General features: G+C 44.1%; 1 protein-coding gene across 7 annotated transcripts in view; it reads right to left on the bottom strand.

Moving 5' to 3' along the window:
• Nucleotides 1-19501, bottom strand: part of BRD8 (bromodomain containing 8) — a 107668-nt gene that overhangs the window by 39922 nt on the left and 48245 nt on the right. For 6 of the 7 annotated variants that reach the window (XR_004537470.1, XR_004537471.1, XM_033927012.1 and 3 more), the window contains exons 15-16: nt 19122-19330; nt 18322-18414 (exon numbers count right to left, since the gene is read on the bottom strand). Coding sequence is in view for 4 of the 7 variants with exons in the window: in XM_033927012.1 (XP_033782903.1) it covers nt 18322-18414; nt 19122-19330 (302 nt within the window). In the remaining 3 variants the exon portion in view is untranslated. Of the gene's footprint in view, nt 1-17755; nt 17783-18321; nt 18415-19121; nt 19331-19501 lie in introns of all 7 variants that reach the window. The other variant, XR_004537472.1, reaches the window with a different exon arrangement.

Raw genomic sequence — 19501 nt, 5'->3', positions numbered from 1 at the left:
GAATAAGAGAGGAGAAAAGACATGGACAGCAGCTGCTTGAAGGAGAATCTGCAGAAGACAGGAAAGCAAAAATAGAGAAACTACAGCATTGGTCTCCATACCTAAAGAAGGATATAAAACTGCTAGAGAGGGTGCAGAGACGAGCAACGAAGCTAGTGAAAGGTATGGAGAACCTGGACTATGAGGAACGACTTAGGAGACTGAAGTTATTCTCCCTTGAGAAGAGGAGACTGCGAGGGGATCTGATCGAGACTTTCAAAATACTGAAAGGATTCGACAAAATAGAGCAGGGAAAGCAGTTATTTACAATGTCCAATGTGACACGGACAAGAGGACATAGACTGAAGCTGAGGGGGGACAGGTCCAGGACGAATATCAGGAAGTTTTGTTTCACGCAGCGAGTGGTGGACACCTGGAATGTTCTCCCAGAGGAAGTAATTGCAGAATCCACCGTTCTAGGATTTAAGGGTAAACTAGATGCACATCTCCTTAAGAGTGGCATAGAGTGATACGGGTAAGGGTATATTAGATGCACATCTCCCTTTAGAAGCATACAGTGATATGGGGACTAAAACCATGCTAGGGTACACCTGGCGGGGCTCCGCGTGTGCGGATCACCGGACTTGATGGCAATTCTTATGTTCTAACTGGAACCAACTTGAAGGAAAAATAAATCTCCTGACAGCAAAGGTGAAAAAAGCATTTTATTTTGAATGTATTTATTGCAATATGTTAGCTTCGGGAAATGTGTATAGCAGATGTCTTTGTATTGTGTTCAATAGAAAACAAAATGCATTTCTGTTTTTATTTCTCCAGTATTGAAATAATTGTTAAGTTTAATTTTTTTTGGAGCTCCCAGTTCTATTTCTGTCTACTTATTTTTGTTTCTAATTTGTGACCTTGTTCTGTATTTGGTGAGGGTCTGGCTGCATGACAGTAATAGCAGGTGGGGAGCTTGGAGGAAAGGGGTTCAGGGAGGCACCTCCTTTAATTTTTGCCCTGAGCACCAGCATGTCCAACAGTGGCCCTGATCCTTCCTGTAACTTGTTGGGATCCCTAAGCACTGCTAGCTGAGGACATCCTCCAAAAAGGTAGCCAGAACTCCCTTCTATCAAGCATGGCAGTTGCTGGCAGCAACCTTCAGCCACTGAGATGCCAGCATCTATGGCTTAAGGATATTGCTGTTGCCTACCAAGCTTGGTAAAAGGGAGTTTGGGCCAATTTTGGAGGAGGTCTAAAGCTGACAGAGTTGCGAATCCTCATCTACAGTATTTAACATAGATGCATGATGGAAGATAAAGGCCAAATGGTCCATCCAGTCGGCCCATCTGAAGCATCCACTATTTCTTCCTCTCCCTAAGAGATCCCACGAACATGTCCAATGCTTTATTGAACGCAGAGTCTTTGTCTACCACCCTTTCTGTGTAAAAAAAAAAAAGTATTTCCTTAGATTACTCCTGAGCCTATCACCTCTTAACTTCATCCTAAGCCTTCTCATTCTAGAGCTTCCTTTCAAATGAAAGACTCTCCTCATGCTTATTTATGCATATGATGGAGGTATCTAACTATCTCCATCATATGTTCTCTCTCCTGCATTTCCTCCAAAGTATAAATATTGAGATCTTTAAGCCTGTCCCCATATGCCTTATGATGAAGACCACCAACCATTTTCGTAGCCTTCCTCTGACCAACTCCATCCTATTTAAATCTCTTTAAAGGTGCGGTCTCCAGAATTGTGTTCAATATTCTAAATGAGGTCTCCACTAGTCTTATACAGGGGCATCAATACCTTCTTTTTCTTACTGGCCATACCTCTCCCTATGCACCGTAGTTTTCACCGTAACCTTTTCAACCTATTTGGCCATCTTAAGATCATCACTATTACACTTCACTCAAAATGGGTTAAACACTATACACTATTTTTTAATTCCATTGAGAAAACAATATCATAGGACCCTTAGAAATACTAACTTAACTATACTACCTTCTGCAAAGGGGCAAATCTCACTAGTCAGCCCTTCAGCAATATCGCTTACAAAAATTTTTTTTAAAAAAGGCCCAAGAATCGAACCTTGAGGCACTCCACTGGTAACATCCCTTTCCTCAGAGCGATTTCCATTGACCACTATTCTCTGTTGCCTTCCACTCAATCAGTTCCTGACTCAGTCCATCACTTTGGAGCCCATACTCAGAGCACTGAGTTTATTTATTAGATGCCAAGTAGAACACTGTCAAAGGCTTTGCTAAAATCTAAGTACACCACATCTAGCGCTCTCCCTCTATCCAATTAATATTTTCAAATGAGTCTCTATCAGAGCCTCTAATGTACTTCAGTAGCATAATTTAATAAAATAACTACTTCTGAAGTTTATGGGGATAGGTGGAGACAAGTTTGATTTCTGTTCCTGTGTAATTCTCTACAAAGGATGGGACCATATGCAACAACACATTCTTTTGAGAAAACAACAAAAAAGGCTGAAATCTGGTGTGCTGACACCATCATAACAAAAAAGACTTATCTTCAAAGTGAGATCCTTCGGGAAGCAGTCAGAGGTTCAAAGTGTGCAGACACCAAGGCCCTAAACACAAGAATCAGGTCCCAAGAATGGCATGAAGCCTGGATGGGAGGCCATAGGAAACGTATGCTCCTGAGAAAACAGACCATATCAGAATGCGAAGCTAAGGACTTACCCTTCTCCAGCCCACAGAAACATAACAAAACTGCAACCTGAACTTTAATTGAAGAAAAAGTAAGCCCCTAATCTATGCCGTCCAGTAGAAACTCCAACAACTCAGGCAGCGACGCCTTCAGGAGAGAAATGGTCTGGTTTGAACATCAAGCCTCAAAGATCCACCGGACTTGAATGTTAAGCGAGAGAAGTGGACTGGGACTCTGCATTTGAGAAAAAAATCATCCTGCCAGAATAGCTCCACCTCATCAAACCTCTCAAGAGCCATGACATAAGACAAAATGGAGCTTGATCCAGCATAGCAATCAAAACTATACCAGGAGCTACTCCAACACTGGAAGGAGGAAAGTGACATTTATTGTGAGATGCACTAGACCCCTGTACCAACGCCTCAGAGGCCAATCAGGAGCCACCAGCACTACCCAACCGCCATAACGCTCAATCTTCTGAATCACTTTACCTACCAAAGGCCACTGTGGAAACACACAGAATAGGCCGGATGATGGCCAGGTCTGAGTGAAGGCATCTGCCCTGCTGTCCTTTCTATGACTGAAGAAATGAGAGACCCGGACATTGCGAGATAACACCCTCAAATCCATCACCAGATGACCCAATTTGTTGATGATGAGGGGAAAAACACTTGGAGCTAGACTCTCCTGGATCCAGAACAGTTCTGCTGAGAAAGTCTGCTTGCACATTCTCGACTCTCACTACGTGAGATATGGATAGATCGACAAGATGAACTTTGGTCCACATTAGAAGCAACGTGGTCTCCTCCACAATCGAGAAACTTTTGGTGCCTCCCTGACAGCTGACATATGACATATGCTACCGCTGTGGTGTTGTCCAACATGATGCACACTGCTTCTCTGAAAAGTAGATCCTGAAACACAAGCAATGCCAAGTGAATGGCTCTAATCTCCAGGTGACTGATCAACCACAGATGCTCTTCCAGAGACCCAAGCCCCTGCACCATACGTCCCAAGCAATGGGCCCCCCATCCCCTAAAGCTGGCTTCTGTAGAGATCACTGTCCATAAGAACATAAGAAGTTGCCTCCACTGGGTCAGACCAGAGGTCCATCGCGCCCAGCGGTCCGCTCCCGCGGCGGTCCATCAGGTCTATGACCTGTGAAGTGGTTCCTGACCATTTATATAACCTACCTCTGCTTCTATCTGTACCCCCCAATCCCCTTATCCTTCAGGAACCTATCCAAACCTTCCTTGAACCCCCGTACTGTGCTCTGGCCTATCACAACCTCCGGAAGCGCGTTCCATGTGTCCACCACTCTCTGGGTAAAAAAGAACTTCCTAGCATTTGTCCTAAACCTGTCCCCTTTCAATTTCTCCGAGTGACCCCTAGTACTTGTGGTTCCCCACAGTCTGAAGAATCTGTCCCTGTCTACCTTCTCTATGCCCTTCAGGATTTTGAAGGTTTCTATCATGTCTCCTCTAAGTCTCCTCTTCTCTAGGGAGAACAGCCCCAGCATTTTCAACCTGTCAGTGTATGAAAAGTTTTCCATACCTTTTATCAATTTAGTCGCTCTTCTCTGGACCCCCTCAAGTACTGCCATGTCCTTCTTGAGGTACGGCGACCAGTGCTGGACACAGTACTCCAGGTGCGGGCGCACCATTGCACGATACAGCGGCATGATGACTTCCTTCGTCCTGGTTGTGATACCCTTTTTAATGATACCCAACATTCTGTTCGCTTTCTTTGCGGCTATCGCACACTGTGACAATGCTTTCAATGTTGTGTCCACCATCACCCCCAGGTCTCTTTCAAGGTTGCTCACCCCTAACAATGATCCCCCCATTTTGTAGCTGAACATTGGGTTCTTTTTCCCTACATGCATGATCTTGCATTTCTCTATGTTAAAACTCATTTGCCACTTTTTTGCCCACTCTTCCAGTCTCGTTAGGTTCCTTTGTAGGTCTTCGCAGTCTTCCGTGGTTCTAACCCTGCCACAGAGTTTGGTGTCATCAGCAAATTTAATAACCTCACATTTCGTCCCCGTCTCCAGGTCGTTAATAAATATATTGAACAGGAGCGGTCCCAGCACCGATCCTTGTGGAACTCCGCTCGTGACCCATTGCCAGCCTGAGTAATGGCCCTTTATTCCAACCCTCTGTTTCCTGCCTGCCAGCCAGTGTTTGATCCATCGGTGGACATCCCCTTGCACCCCGTGGTAGTCGTTCATGAGGTACCTTGTCAAAGGCTTTTTGGAAGTCAAGGTAAATGATGTCTATGGATTCCCCTTTATCCATCTGGCTGTTTATTCCCTCAAAGAAGTACAGTAGGTTCGTGAGGCACGACCTTCCCTTGCAGAAGCCATGCTGGCTCGCCTTCAGTTGTCCATTGTTTTCTATGTGTTCGCAGATTTTGTCCTTAACCAGTGCTTCTATCATCTTTCCAGGGACCGAGGTCAAGCTCACCGGCCTGTAGTTTCCCGGGTCACCTCTTGATCCCTTCTTAAAGATGGGCGTGACGTTTGCTATTTTCCAGCCCTCTGGGATCACCCCAGTTTTTAAGGATAGGTTATATATTTGGCAAAGTGTTTCCGCTATTTCGTTTCTCAGTTCTTTTAGTACCCTTGGGTGAATGCCGTCTGGACCAGGTGATTTGTCGTTCTTCAGTCTGTCCACCTGTCGGAGGACATCCTCTTGGCTTACCTCTAGTTGGACCAGCTTTTCATCATGGTCTCCGCTTATGATCTCCTCGGGTTCTGGGATATTGAATGTGTCCTCTCTTGTGAAGACTGACGAGAAGAACTTGTTTAACCTGTCAGCTATCTCTTTTTCCTCCTTTACCACTCCCTTCCTGTCTCCATCATCCAATGGTCCCACTTCCTCCCTGGTTGGTTGTTTCCCCTTCACATACCTGAAGAATGTTTTGAAGTTTCTTGCTTCCCCTGCCAGTCTCTCCTCATATTCTCTTTTTGCTCTCCTAACCACTCGGTGACAGCCTTTTTGTTGCCTTTTGTGCTCCTTCTGGTTGTCCTTTGTTGGGTCCTTTTTCCATTTTCTGAAAGATGTTTTCTTATCCCTTATTGCCTTTTTCACTGCATTTGTTATCCAAGCCGGGTTTTTTGTTCGATTTTTTTTGCACCCTTTCCTAAACCTGGGGACGTACAGGTTTTGTGCTTCATGCACCGTGCCCTTGAGTAGGGCCCAGGTTTCCTTTACGGTCACCATCTTCCCTGAGCTGTTGCTAAGCTTCTTTCCCACCATTTTCCTCAAGGCCTCGTAGTTTCCTTTTCTGAAATTGAGTGCTGTCGTTGTGGTTCTTTTCACCTTGGATGTTCCTGTTTTTAGCTTGCACTGGATCATATTGTGATCACTGTTTCCTAGTGGCGCTAGTACTACCACCTACTTTGCAGGTCCCTCTAGCCCGTTGAGGATTAGGTCAAGAGTGGCATCTCCTCGTGTTGGTTCTGTGACCAGTTGTTCCATGAAACAGTCCCTCACCGCCTCCAGGAATTTTGTTTCTCTCGTGCAATTTGAGTGTCCAATACTCCAGTCTATTCCAGGGTAGTTGAAATCCCCCATTACCACCACACTTCCGCTTTTGCATACCTGCCTCAGTTCAGCCTCCAGGTCCTGGTCGTTTGCTTCCGCTTGTCCTGGTGGGCGATAGTATAGTCCCAATTTTATGTCTGCTCCATTTCCTCCTGTCAGCTTAACCCATAGTGATTCCAAGCTGTCCGCCCTTACTGTTGTTTCCATCCTGGTTGAAGGGATGGAGTCCTTTATATATAGCGCTATTCCTCCACCCTTCTTGTGTGTCCTGTCCCTCCTATAGAGTTTGTACCCTGGTAGGACCACATCCCATTTGTTGCCTTCGGACCACCATGTTTCTGTGACTCCAATTATGTCTAGGTCCTCCTTACTGGCTATAAATTCTAGCTCTCCCATTTTGGTTCTTAGGCTCCTAGCATTTGTATATAGGCAAATTAAGTCCCGGCTGTTTACCTTCTCTGTTGGTTTTCCTCGTGGTTTGGTGCTCCTGCCGACCCCACTGTGGAGAATCCAGACTACACCCCAGGGAAAGATTTAATTGAATCAACTACCTAGCAACACTTTAGTGAGCACGAACCTCCAAGGGAACCTGGTTCTCCAGGGACCAAGACTGAAGCGACGAGCGCAAAAGCAGAGACACCTGCAGAGGGCGCATGTGAGCGCTTGCTCACTGGACCACCAAAATCTATGTCAAACACAACAAATCCCTAAGGGATGTGGGGAAAAGGGGGGGGTATCTGGGACCCTCAGGGCTAGAGAGATCTCCTCAGGTCTCTGTCCTAGTCCAGTGCAAGTCCGTAAGGAACAGCCTTGAAACGGAAGATGCATTTAATATAAAAACTCTCGTAAACTTTTTTTTTTTTTTAAGTCTGTACCTGACAAGGACTGCACAGATATGTCCACCACCTGATGAGAGACTGAAAACAAACTTGTTGACTCAACAGCAGGTTTATAACCAGGATTCACAGTCTAGTTTATTCACAGTCTCTACAGTGTTCCCTCTAAGGTGAGCGCATGAGCGATCGCTCACTATTTTCAGTGGCGTCACTCAAACGCTTTCTCTTGTCGCTCACTCGAGGGCGGGCGGAGGTGAGAGGAAGCGGCGGCAGCCTGTGTTTTAAAGTTGAAAGATGCAGCGGCGGCTCCTTTCAAGATCCCCGACTGCATCGGACTTCCGACACAGATGGGGATTCGTGAGAGGAGCCGCTGCCATGTCTTCAGTGTCGTACCAAGGGGGGGGGTCCGCCCCGGCTGTGCACCCGCCCTAAGGCTACAGTCGGAGAGGAAGTTCGGGTCAGCCAATCGCTGCCTGGCTGGGGAACTTCCTCTCCGACGGCAGAATTGATGTCGGGGGATTGCTGGTCGGCCCAGTGGGAAGCAGAGAGAGCTTGGGGCAGCCGCGGCGGTGGCTTTGGGGCTTGTTTCCCCCGATGGTTGCGGTGGTGGCTTTGGGGCCTGTTTCCCCCGATGGTTGCGGCGGTGGCTTTGTGGAGGGTAGGGAGAAAGAAAGGGGGCAGGCAGGGAGACAGAAGGGAAACAGAAAAAAAGAATGGGGCATCAAGAGAGAAAAAAGAAAGAAAGGGCAGGGAGAGAGGAAGAAAAAGTTAGGGGAGGGAATGAGGTCTGGAGGAGAGGAAGCATACAGGCTGAAAGAAGGGAAGAAAGATTGGATGCACAGTCAGAAGATGAAAGTGCAACCAGAGACTCATGAAATCACCAGACAAGGTAGGAAAAATGATTTTATTTTAAATTTAGTGATCAAAATGTGTCTGAATTTATATATGCTGTCTATATTTTGCACTATGGCCCCCTTTTACTAAACCGCAATAGTGTTTTTTAGCGCAGGGAGCCTATGAGCGTCGAGAGCAGTGCTGGGCATTTAGTGCAGTTCCCTGCGCTAAAAACTGCTATTGTGGTTTAATAAAAAGGGAGGGGGGTATATTAGTCTATTTTTGTATGGTTGTTACTGAGGTGACAGTGCATAGAGTCATCTGCCTTGACCTCTTTGAAAAAACCCAGAATAGGAATGATAATTAACATTTTCTCAGCGTATAGTGTGCTTTGTGTTTTTTAATTTTATTGTTGGTAGATCATTTTGACTTGGTCATTTAAAGTAGCTCGCAAGCCCAACAAGTTTGGGCACCCCTGAGCTAGAGCATTGAATTTGAAGCTGTGTATTTCTATTTTATCCCCCCTTTTACAAAACTGTGGAGCGTTTTTTAGTGCCAGCCGTGGTGGTAGCAGCTCTGATGCTCAGAATTCTATGAGCGTCAGAGCTGTTACCACCGTGGCTAAAATCCACACTACAGTTTTGTAAAAGGGGGAGAAAGGGTTAGTTTGTGATGACATATTCCATACTAGGCGAAGGTGTTTTCTGTGTTCTGTGTGTTCGAAAGACATAGTTTTCTGTTAGGATTGACGGTGTAGGATTGATCTGTGCTGGTCTGGCTCGTTTAGTTTTACAATGGGTGTATTGATGTACTGCTCACTGCAATATGTAAGATGCTGCCTTTTCCTAGGTACTCATGTGTGACGTGTGGCTTGTTACTAAAAATCATGTTTTTCGTACAGATGGGGGGGTGCCAAAAAATGATGGGCCCCGGGTGTTACATATGCTAGGTACGCCACTGTATGTAAAGATACCAGAAAGCTGTTAGAGGCAGATCTAGATATTGTCGCTATCAGAGACATGGTTCAGTGAATCACATGGATGGGATGCAAACATACCGGGATATAATCTTTTTAGGAAGGACAGAGATGGTCAAAAAGGTGGAGGAGTAGCTCTCTATGTAAAGATCAATATCCAAGCGACCGAAATGCAAGGGACCTGGGGAGAGGAAGAAGCGATATGGATCGCTCTGAAAAGAGAAGATGGAACTTCTATCTATGTGGGTGTAGTCTACAGACCTCTGACTCAATCGCAGCAAATTGATAAGGATCTGATTGTGGATATCCAAAAGTTTAGAAGGAAAGAGGAGGTTCTGCTGTTGGGAGATTTCAACCTGCCGGATGCGGACTGGAATGTTCCGTCTGCAGAATCGGAAAGAAGTAGGGAGATGGTGGATGCCTTTCAAGAGGCTCTGCTCAGACAAATGGTGACGGAACCCACCAGGGAAAAAGTGATATTGGATCTGGTCCTCACAAATGTAGAGAGAATCTCTAATGTTCGAGTGGATGCTCACCTGGGAAGTAGCGATCATCAAACGGTTTGGTTTGATATAACGGCTAAAGTGGAGAGCGGCCGCACGATACTTAAAGTCCTAGATTTCAAACGTACGGACTTTAATGCTATGGGAGAGTACCTGAAGAAAGAGCTGTTAGGATGGGAGGACATAAGAGAAGTGGAAAGACAGTGGTCTAAGCTGAAAGGAGCGATAAAAATGGCTACGGACCTTTATGTGAAGAAAATCAATAAAAACAAGAGAAAAAGGAAGCCGATATGGTTCTCCAACCTAGTGGCTGAGAAAATAAAGGCGAAAGAGTTGGCGTTCGTGAAATATTAAAAAACCCAAGAAGAGGAGAGCAGAAAGGACTACAGAGTGAAACTGAAAGAAGCCAAGAGAAAGATACGTCTGGTGAAAGCACAGGCGGAAGAACAAATGGCTAAAAATGTAAAAAAGGGAGACAAAAATTTTTTCAGATATATTAGTGAAAGGAGGAAGATGAAAAATGGAATTGCTAGGCTAAAAGATGCTGGGAACCAATATGTGGAAAGTGATGAGAAGAAAGCAAATGTGCTAAACAAATACTTCTGTTCTGTGTTCACAGAAGAAAATCCTGGAGAAGGACCGAGATTGTCTAGCAAAGTTACACGAGAAAATGGAGTAGATTCTGCGCCGTTCACGGAGGAGGGTGTTTATGAGCAACTTGAAAAACTGAAGGTGGACAAAGCGATGGGACTAGACGGGATCCATCCCAGGATACTAAGTGAGCTCAGAGAGGTTCTGGCGAGTCCTATTAAAGACTTGTTCAACAAATCTCTGGAGACGGGAGTGATTCCTGGGGATTGGAGGAGAGCGGATGTGGTCCCTATTCATAAAAGTGGTCACAGGGATGAAGCAGGAAACTACAGGCCGGTGATCCTCACTTCAGTTGTTGGAAAAATAATGGAAGTTTTGCTGAAAGAAAGGATAGTGTACTTCCTTGAATCTAATGGGTTACAGAATCTGAGGCAACATGGTGTTACAAAAGGTAAATCGTGCCAAACGAACCTGATTGAATTTTTTGATTGGGTGACCAGAGAGCTGGATCGAGGACATATGCTAGATGTAATTTACTTGGATTTCAGCAAAGCCTTTGATACAGTTCCTCATAGGAGGCTGTTGAACAAACTTGAAGGGCTGAAGTTAGGACCCAAAGTTGTGAACTGGGTCAGAAACTGGCTGTCGGACAGACGCCAGAGCGTGGTGGTTAATGGAAGTCGCTCGAAGGAATGAAAGGTGAGTAGTGGAGTCCCTCAGGGATCGGTGCTGGGGCCAATCCTGTTCAATATGTTTGTGAGTGACATTGCTGAAGGGTTAGAAGGAAAAATGTGCCTTTCTGCAGATGATACCAAGATTTGTAACAGAGTAGACACCGAAGAGGGAGTGGAAAATATGAAAAAGGATCTGCAAAAGTTAGAGGAATGGTCTAATGCCTAGCAACTAAAATTCAATGCAAAGAAATGCAGAGTAATGCATTTGGGGATTAATAATAGGAAGGGAGGATATGCTGGGAGGAGAGAAGCTGATATGCACGGACGGGGAGAGGGACCTTGGGGTGATAGTGTCCGAAGATCTAAAGGTGAAAAAACAGTGTGACAAGGCAGTGGCTGCTGCCAGAAGGATGCTGGGCTGTATAAAGAGAGGCGTAGTCAGTAGAAGGAAGAAGGTGTTGATGCCCCTGTACAGGTCATTGGTAAGGCCCCACTTGTAGTATTGTGTTCAATTTTGGAGACCGTATCTGGTGAAGGACATAAGAAGACTTGAGGCGGTCCAGAGGAAGGTGACAAAAATGATAGGAGGCTTGCGCCAGAAGGCGTATGAGGAGAGACTAGAAACCCTGAATATGTATACCCTAGAGGAAAGGAGAGACAGGGGAGATATGATTCAGACATCCAAATACTTGAAGGGTATTAACGTAGAACAAAATCTTTTCCAGAGAAAGGAAAATGGTAAAACCAGAGGACATAATTTGAGGTTGAGGGGTGGTAGATTCAGGGGCAATGTTAGGAAAGAGAGTAGTGGATGCCTGGAATGCGCTCCCGAGAGAGGTGGTGGAGAGTAAAACTGTGACTGAGTTCAAAGAAGCGTGGGATGAACACAGAGGATTTAGAATCAGAAAATAATATTAAATATTGAACTAAGGCCAGTACTGGGCAGACTTGCACGGTCTGTGTCTGTATATGGCTGTTTGGTGGAGGATGGGCTGGGGAGGGCTTCAATGGCTGGGAGGGTGTAGATGGGCTGGAGTAAGTCTTAACAGAGATTTCGGCAGTTGGAACCCAAGCACAGTACAAGGTAAAGCTTTGGATTCTTGCCCAGAAATAGCTAAGAAGAAAAAATTTAAAAATTAAAATTGAACCAGGTTGGGCAGACTGGATGGACCATTCGGGTCTTTATCTGCCGTCATCTTCTATGTTACTATGTTACTAAGTAAATTGTTATTCTTCTAAGTTTTGAGTATTTAACCCTCCCACAATCTCATGGGCACTCGTTTCAAGTTTATTGAGATTTTGATTTAAACGCAATATCAAATATTTTCAAAGCGTATAACAAAAATAAATTTGGGGAAATAAATAAAACCATTTGAACAATAAACATACAAACATATCCATAGATGATTAAAAATACATAAGGAGTAGAAGGATAAACTACATTTATTTAAAAATGCGTCCTCCGTGCCTGCTCATAAATTTGTGGAGTATGTAACTTGTCGCTCATGCATATTTTTTTTTTTTGCACACACCTCATCAATCCTTAGAGGGAACATTGGTCTCTACTTGCTGGTCAGGGTGCACATACTCATCTGTGCTGGTCTGGAGGGACACTATGGAATAGGATATTACCGCCTATTCCATGACTTTCTAAAGTATTAAAAGTAAAACCACCAGGACCCTGTTCTCTATTTCTTAACAGATACTAATTTTTTCAGGTGTACTCAATGCCCATTACTTGATGGCTTTCAAGTGTGTTTCTTGGACTGTTAATGATGTCACCTCACCCGTTAAGTGACAAAAAATTTTGAGAGCTTAGAATCGACAAAAGTCTGATATCGTGTGCCTACAGGAGACACACTTGTCGGCTAGTGAGCAACAAACACACACAATAGGTGGGGTTTGGGGAAGACTGTGGACTATGACTTTGGATGTGGATAGTTTTTAAGATTTTTCTGATTTGATGGTTTCGGTTTTGGAGTTTATTTTTTGGACTCTTTTTTTCTGATATTTTTGTTTCTTTGGATTATGTTGCATTGGGGAGCATGCTGAGCACGTTCAGCAGCTGGAGTATTGATCACCACAGACACAGCAAATGTCCAGCCATCAAAAGATAAGTTATAAAATCTTTTATTCATTGCAGTTATTCTCCTGCCGATATGGTTAACACATAGATTAACAGCTAAATTGAATATATAAGTTAACAGCTAATAGAGTAAATGAGAGGCAGGCAGGGAGGGTGCTGTGATGTTATAAAAGGCTTGAGCTGGTAGAGTCTGTGGCTCGTATACTTGCAGCTTATTAGCTTTTGTCCACTGAGCACGTTATTTAGTTAGTTATTATATTTTTTGTGAGATTCCAATTCTCTGCTAAGAAGAATTTGGCTAGTGAGCATGCCAAGTTTCATAGATGATGGGTGGAGCACCTACTGGGAACACTTGCAGACCGATTATGGCAGGAGTTCTGATCCTGATTCGAAAGGGGATTTTCTTTGCCATTCAACAACAATGGATAAACCCTGGGGATAGCTATATCATGGCTAAGGTGACTCTGAACAGACAAATGCTGGTTCTGTGTAATAGAAACATGATGGCAGATAAAGGCCAAATGGTCCATCTAGTCTGCCCATCCACAGTAACCATTATCTCTTTCTCTCTCCGAGAGATCCCTCTGAGAGAGGGCCTCTTGAATTCAGACAGTCTCTGTCTCCAATATATACAATCAAAAATTATTTGCCTTGCTCATCAGACTCTTATGCCAACACCCTTGCTTTTGAAGGGGGGGGGAGAATTCAACTGTGTACATGATCCCCTGGTAGACAAACCTCATCCTACATCAGCTGACCAACTGCATCCTAGGTATTTCGTTACTGTGTTCCTCCTTGATGTAATTGATGTCCCTGATGAAAGGGACTTTACACACCTCTCTAGACCCATGCGTCTGTCTCGCATTGACTTTTGGTTGTTCTCGAGTTACTTATTCTCTTGGATTGAGCATACTGACATTGGATCTTTTGACATCTCCCATCTTGCCATGATCTAGTTTACTTTGCAGTTGGAGCTTGTTGCTCCAGGCTCCTTTCGCTGGCAATTTCCACTTCACTTATATAAGGATTGAAATTGCAGGAATTTCTGAATAAAAAATGGTTAGAGTGTCAAGCCCATAATATAGTCCACTGTGCTAACCTAGTTCTTTATTAGTAGACAGCAGAGGTGGTGTTACAGGGGGAGATCCTAGCTTATGCCAGCCATCAACATTGGGCTAGGAATTGGGAGATCCTGCTTCTTGAGAGACAGCTTTGCTCTATTCAGAGGCTCTATGGGAGGACTCCTACCTCCACTCTTAAATCACAACTTTTAGAAACATAGAAACATAGAAGAAAGCAGCAGAAAAGGGCTATAGCCCACCAAGTCTGCCCATTCCAAGTATCCCCCCCCCCCGAATTTACTCCCTTAAAGATCCCACGTGAGTATCCCATTTTCTCTTAAAATCCGTCACGCTGCTGGCCTTTATCACCTGGAGTGGGAGTCTGTTCCAATGATCCACTACTCTTTCGGTGAAGAAGTACTTCCTGGAGTCGCCATGAAACTTCCCTCCCCTAATTTTCAGCGTATGCCCTCTGGTGGTCGAGGGTCCCATGAGCCAGAAGATATCATCTTCTGACTCAATGCATCCCGTGATGTACTTATATGTTTCAATCATATCTCCCCGTTCTCTTCTTTCCTCAAGTGAGTACAGCCGCAATTTTTAAAATCTTTCTTCATACGTGAGATCCTTGAGCCCCAAGACCGTCCTGGTGGCCGTTCGCTGAACCGACTCGATCCTCAGCACGTCCTTTCGGTAGTGTGGTCTCCAAAACTGAACACAGTACTCTAAGTGAGGCCTTACCATGGTTCTGTACAACGGCATCATAACTTCAGGTCTCATCTCAATACACACTTCAAGAGCTGCTGCACGAGATGACCACAAAATCATTAGCGTATTATAAATATCAATTCTACCGTCATGGGACTCATCGGAGGAAACTTTTGGCAAGAGCTGCATGCCAGACCAATGGACCTACCAAAATCCTGCAAGGCTGTACTTCTAGTGGAAATATGGCCAGAACGGATAGGGAGGTAAATACTGTTGCTGCACTTAATGCCCCGATTACTGAGATGGAGGGTGTGATACAAAATGGGCCCTCGATGAAAGCTCCTGGCCCGGATGGCTTCCGCAAGGAATTTTACAAACTCTTGAGAACCACGGTAGCTCCAGTACTTGCAGATGCTTTTATGGCCGTGATACGTGGTGGTCAGCTCCCTGACTCCCTCAACACAGCTCAGATTATGGTGTTGTTGAAACCCAATAAGGCCGCTGACCTTTTGTCATCTTATCGGCCTATTTCGCTTTTAAATGTAGAGGCGAAACTATCTGCTAAGATACTGGCCAATAGGCTGGCCACGTTTATCTGATTTAATAGCTAGTCCTCAGGTGGGTTTTGTTCTGGGATATACTAGTGCTAAAAACTTGAGAGCTATCCTGGACACTCTGGAATATGTTGAGAGCGCACAACTTCCCTCTCTTTTGATTAGTTTTGATGCTGAGAAGGCATGCGACAGGGTTTCTTGGCAATTTCTGTTTTCGTTATGGTATAATGGACTTCTTCCAGGATGCTGTCAAGGTGCTCTATCACTCCCCTCAGGCTTTTGTTTGGGCCAATGGCTTAAGTTCCCCTTCTTTTCCAATTTGTCGAGGCACATGTCAGGGTTGCCCCTTTCACCTTTACTGTTCACCCTGTCATTAGATCCTTTGATTCAGGACATATTACAGGATAGGGCTATTAAGGGAATTTGTATTGGGCCAGCTGAATTCGAGATCTCGGCGTTTGTGGATGACCTGCTGGTACATTTATTGGATCCAGTGGAGTCATTGAGCGTTCTGATGGAGTCTTTTAGGGAATATGGGGATTATTCTGGTATCAAGATGAATCTGAATAAATCGATTGCTTTGGCCACATCCCTGCAGCTTCGGGACTCATGGCTAAATCCCTTTCCATTTCAATTGTCAGCCACCTCGTTTCATTATCTGGGGATTACGCTTACTGTCACAACATCTACATTGTACAAGAGTAACATTGAGCCCTTATTACAGTACACAGAGGAGTGCTTTGCTCGTTGGTCACCTCTCCCTATATCATTACACAGCAGGATACAATTATTTGGCATGATCCTTTTTCCTAAGTGGCTTTATACATTACAGCTTCTACCCATTTGGCCTCTGAAAAGAGATATTGGTAAACTATACTCTATGCTTTCTCGATTCTGCTGAAAGGGGAAGAAGCCTTGCGGTTTCTGATGAGTTTGTGGGTTCAAGGTGGTATAGGTCTTCCAGATCTCCAACTTTTGGGCGATTGGTTTTCGGATATTCATGATTTTACCCCAAAAACCTTAGAGAAGGCCTTTTTTGCTCCCTGGCATATTCTATCTTTAGTACAGACACCCCGTTCTCAGCTGCTCACCCCTCCCCAATTTAAGGGCAGTCTGTTACTGAGGTTCTTGCAGATGATTTGATCTTTCTTACTTGGAGTCTGGAAGGGGGATGCTAAGGTCTCTAGATATTTGCCTATCCAAGGCAATTTACAGTTCCAACTAGGTCTGGAAAATGCCAGTTTTTGGCGATTGGCGGCCCAAGGTATTACATTAATGAGCCATATTCTGCGTGCTGATGGTTCTATGATGTCTTAGATTGATCTCTGTTCACTCTGTGATTGGTAGGTGGGGGATTTTCTGGCCTATAAGCAACTTCATCATTATGTCTGCTCTTTGGACCCTGTAGCCATGGCCTTTCCCATTGAGGACAAGTTCCGAGAGCTCTTGGCTCCTTATTTGGAAGGCAGATTTACAATATCTGGTCTTTATAAAGACTTTCAATGGCTCAGCACACCGGTGAATCGAGATGCCTTACACGCCCGCTGGTGTCAGGATCTCGGGATTTCTGCGGATGCTTTAGATCTGGTACCATTGATCGAAAGAATTCCCAAGATTTCTGTTAGTGCAGAGCTGCGAGAATGTCAATTTCAGATGCTTTACACAGAGCAACTACACCTTTCTGGATATGTGAATTCACCTAATTGTCCCAAGTGCTCCTGGCAGTCCCACTCCCTGTTTCATGCTTTTTGGTTTTGTGAGAAAATCAAACATTTTTGGAATACTATTGGGTCATCCTATCCCATTTTCAGCAGCTGGCCTTCTGCTTGATAAATATGAAGCTTTCCGTTTGCCTCGTAGAGGTCAACGTCACTTTATGAGAAGGATGGGGGTTTTGGGGAAACGGGTGGTTCTGTCAGTTTGGATCAGCAATAGTTTGCCTTTGTATTGATCCTGGAGAAATCAGCTACACGCCTTGCTACTTTTGGAACGGAGATCTGTTAGTCAAAGTTTCAAGCACAAACAGCAATTTCTTCAGATCTGGGATCCCTATATTCATCCCTGTCCCCAAAAGCCCGGAGTGCTATTTTAAACTCTTTATAATGTTCCTGTTTCTGTGGGATGGAGCTGGGTGCCATGGGGGGAAGGGGTGCATGAGATGTCCCTTTTTTCTCTCATTGTGTTTATATTACATGCTCGCATTGAGGGGATGAGGGGGATTTTCCTATTTTCGGTGGGCTATCAGAACACAACCCCACTGACTATAGCAGTTGTGCTTTGAATTCTGGATTTTGGGATTGGAAGGAGGGTGCTGGGGGATGGGGGGAACAGGGGGAGGTTCAATATGAATGTACCTCAGCTATTGTTTTTTGCACCTTATTTTACTGTTGTACTGTATTTTCGCTGTTTGAAAGATTCAATACAAATTGTTGTAACATAAAAAGTAAAACTACCTGTCTACTTTCACCTGCTGTTTCATGCAGGATAAAGGGAGGATGAATATCACATATTTTTGAAAATGTCATGCATGCACTATTTTCTTTCTTCAAGCTAAACATGCCAAAAGGTGTGCCCCTTTTTAAAGTAGCTAAAGTATGTGCATTTAGTGGCTATTTACTCATTTTAATGGCATAGAAAATTGCTCTCTTCAATCTTTCAGCAGGCCTGGTTACATGTAATAAAGAGTGAAGGAGCATGGACTTAGACCCCCTGTTCACTATATTACCTTGCTGTTCAATTCTGGAGACCGCACCTTCAAAAAGATATAAAAAGGATGGAGTCAGTCCAGAGGAAGGATATTAAAATGGTCGGTGGTCTTTATCATAAGGTGTATGGGGACAAACTTAAAGATCTCAATATGTATACTTTGGAGAAAAGGCAGAAAAGGGGAGATATGAGAAACGTTTAAATACCTACATGGCATAAATGTGCACGAGGTGAAATCCGGAATGAGAGAGCATAGGATGAAGTTAAGAGGTGATAGGCTCAGGAGTAATCTAAGGAAATACTTTTTTTTTTTTTTTTTTACAGAAAGGGTGGTAGGCGCATGGAATAATCTCCCAGTAGAGGTGGTGGAGACAAAGACTGTGTCTAAATTCAAGAAAGAGTGGGACAGGCATGTGGGATCTTTTAGGGAGAAGAGGAGATAGTGGATGCTGCGGATGGGCAGACTGGATGGGCCATTTGTTTTTTTATCTGCCTTCATGTTTCTATGTTAATCATCGAATATTACAAGCACGGTCAGCAAATTTATTAAACAGAAAAGGGAGAGATTCATTCCCCACAACTGACCTGTGATTGGCTGCAGCTCTCCAAACTAACATAATGGCTTTCTTCCAGATTTTCTGGGCTTGAATAGCTTCTTGATCTTCACTACAGACAGAGCTAAAAAGACAAACAAACAAACAAAAAACCCAAGGAACTTGTGATCAGGAAAAAAAAAGAGATGAAAAGACAGGATCACCATTTACTCCAGTTTCAAAGTGTGCTGTCTCCCCCTTCCCAAACACCCATCCACAAATATGGACACTCTAACCTCAATGCATACAAAAAGATTTATCTCCAAGATAGACAAATGTAGCTACATACTTTGGCTACTGAAAAGAACAGTTCATGAAGTTCATACAGCAACAGCAGCAATATTTTGATACCTCTAAGAGCCTCCAAAAATGGAAAGTCCTGGCCAGTGTCTGAGACATACTGTGGAATTCTGCATAATGATTCTTGCCCAGTGTCTGGGAGAGCAAGCAGTCCTGAACAATCATTTTTTATAGTACCTGGGAAAGAAAATAGGATTATTTTCTCTCCCAGGTACTTTTGAAAATCCCCAGCAAAATATTTTAGATATGATCCACTAAATTTAGAAGAAAGCATAAAATAATACAGAATTTCACATATTCATATTCCTTGTGAGAAATGTTCTTCCTGATCCCACTGTGATAAATGCAGCAAATTTCCCTGATTAACTTTTATGAAGCTGATTATCAGCAAACAGTATTTCTCATGACACCTGTGAGCTCTTCCCATCTAAGCCTGCCTATAGAACCTAAACCTCAAGGGACACTATGCACTGAATCTATTCCCCAACTCACAACTGGGAGGAGGCTGGGCTGCTGGGAATGGAGTCAGCCAGTGTGTGCGATTGCAGAGGTGCATTGTGGATGCTGAATCCATCATCACTCTCACTGACAGGGGGCTCGTTATCCGTCTCGGACAGGTCCCCAGTCCCCATCTCATCCTCTTTGGGTTCCTCAAGGCTACCAGCTTCACTTGTACCATCATCATCATCCTCCTCCTCTCCCTAAGGAAGATAAATATGTTCCGTGAAAGAGGTTTGAGGACTCAGAAGCATGAATGTTATTTATTTAGTAAATTATAATTTAATAATTTTCTTTTCTTTAGTCCCAACAGATCAGTCCAGAATTTGTTGGTTATATCTGTTGACTAGTTGATGGAGACAGAGAAAGAAAGT

The sequence above is a fragment of the Geotrypetes seraphini genome, chromosome 18 (genome assembly GCF_902459505.1).
Source record: "Geotrypetes seraphini chromosome 18, aGeoSer1.1, whole genome shotgun sequence".
In the NCBI taxonomy this organism is placed as follows: Eukaryota; Metazoa; Chordata; class Amphibia; order Gymnophiona; family Dermophiidae; genus Geotrypetes; species Geotrypetes seraphini.
Note: the sequence above shows the minus strand (reverse complement) of the source record. Positions and strands in the feature narration are given on the sequence as shown.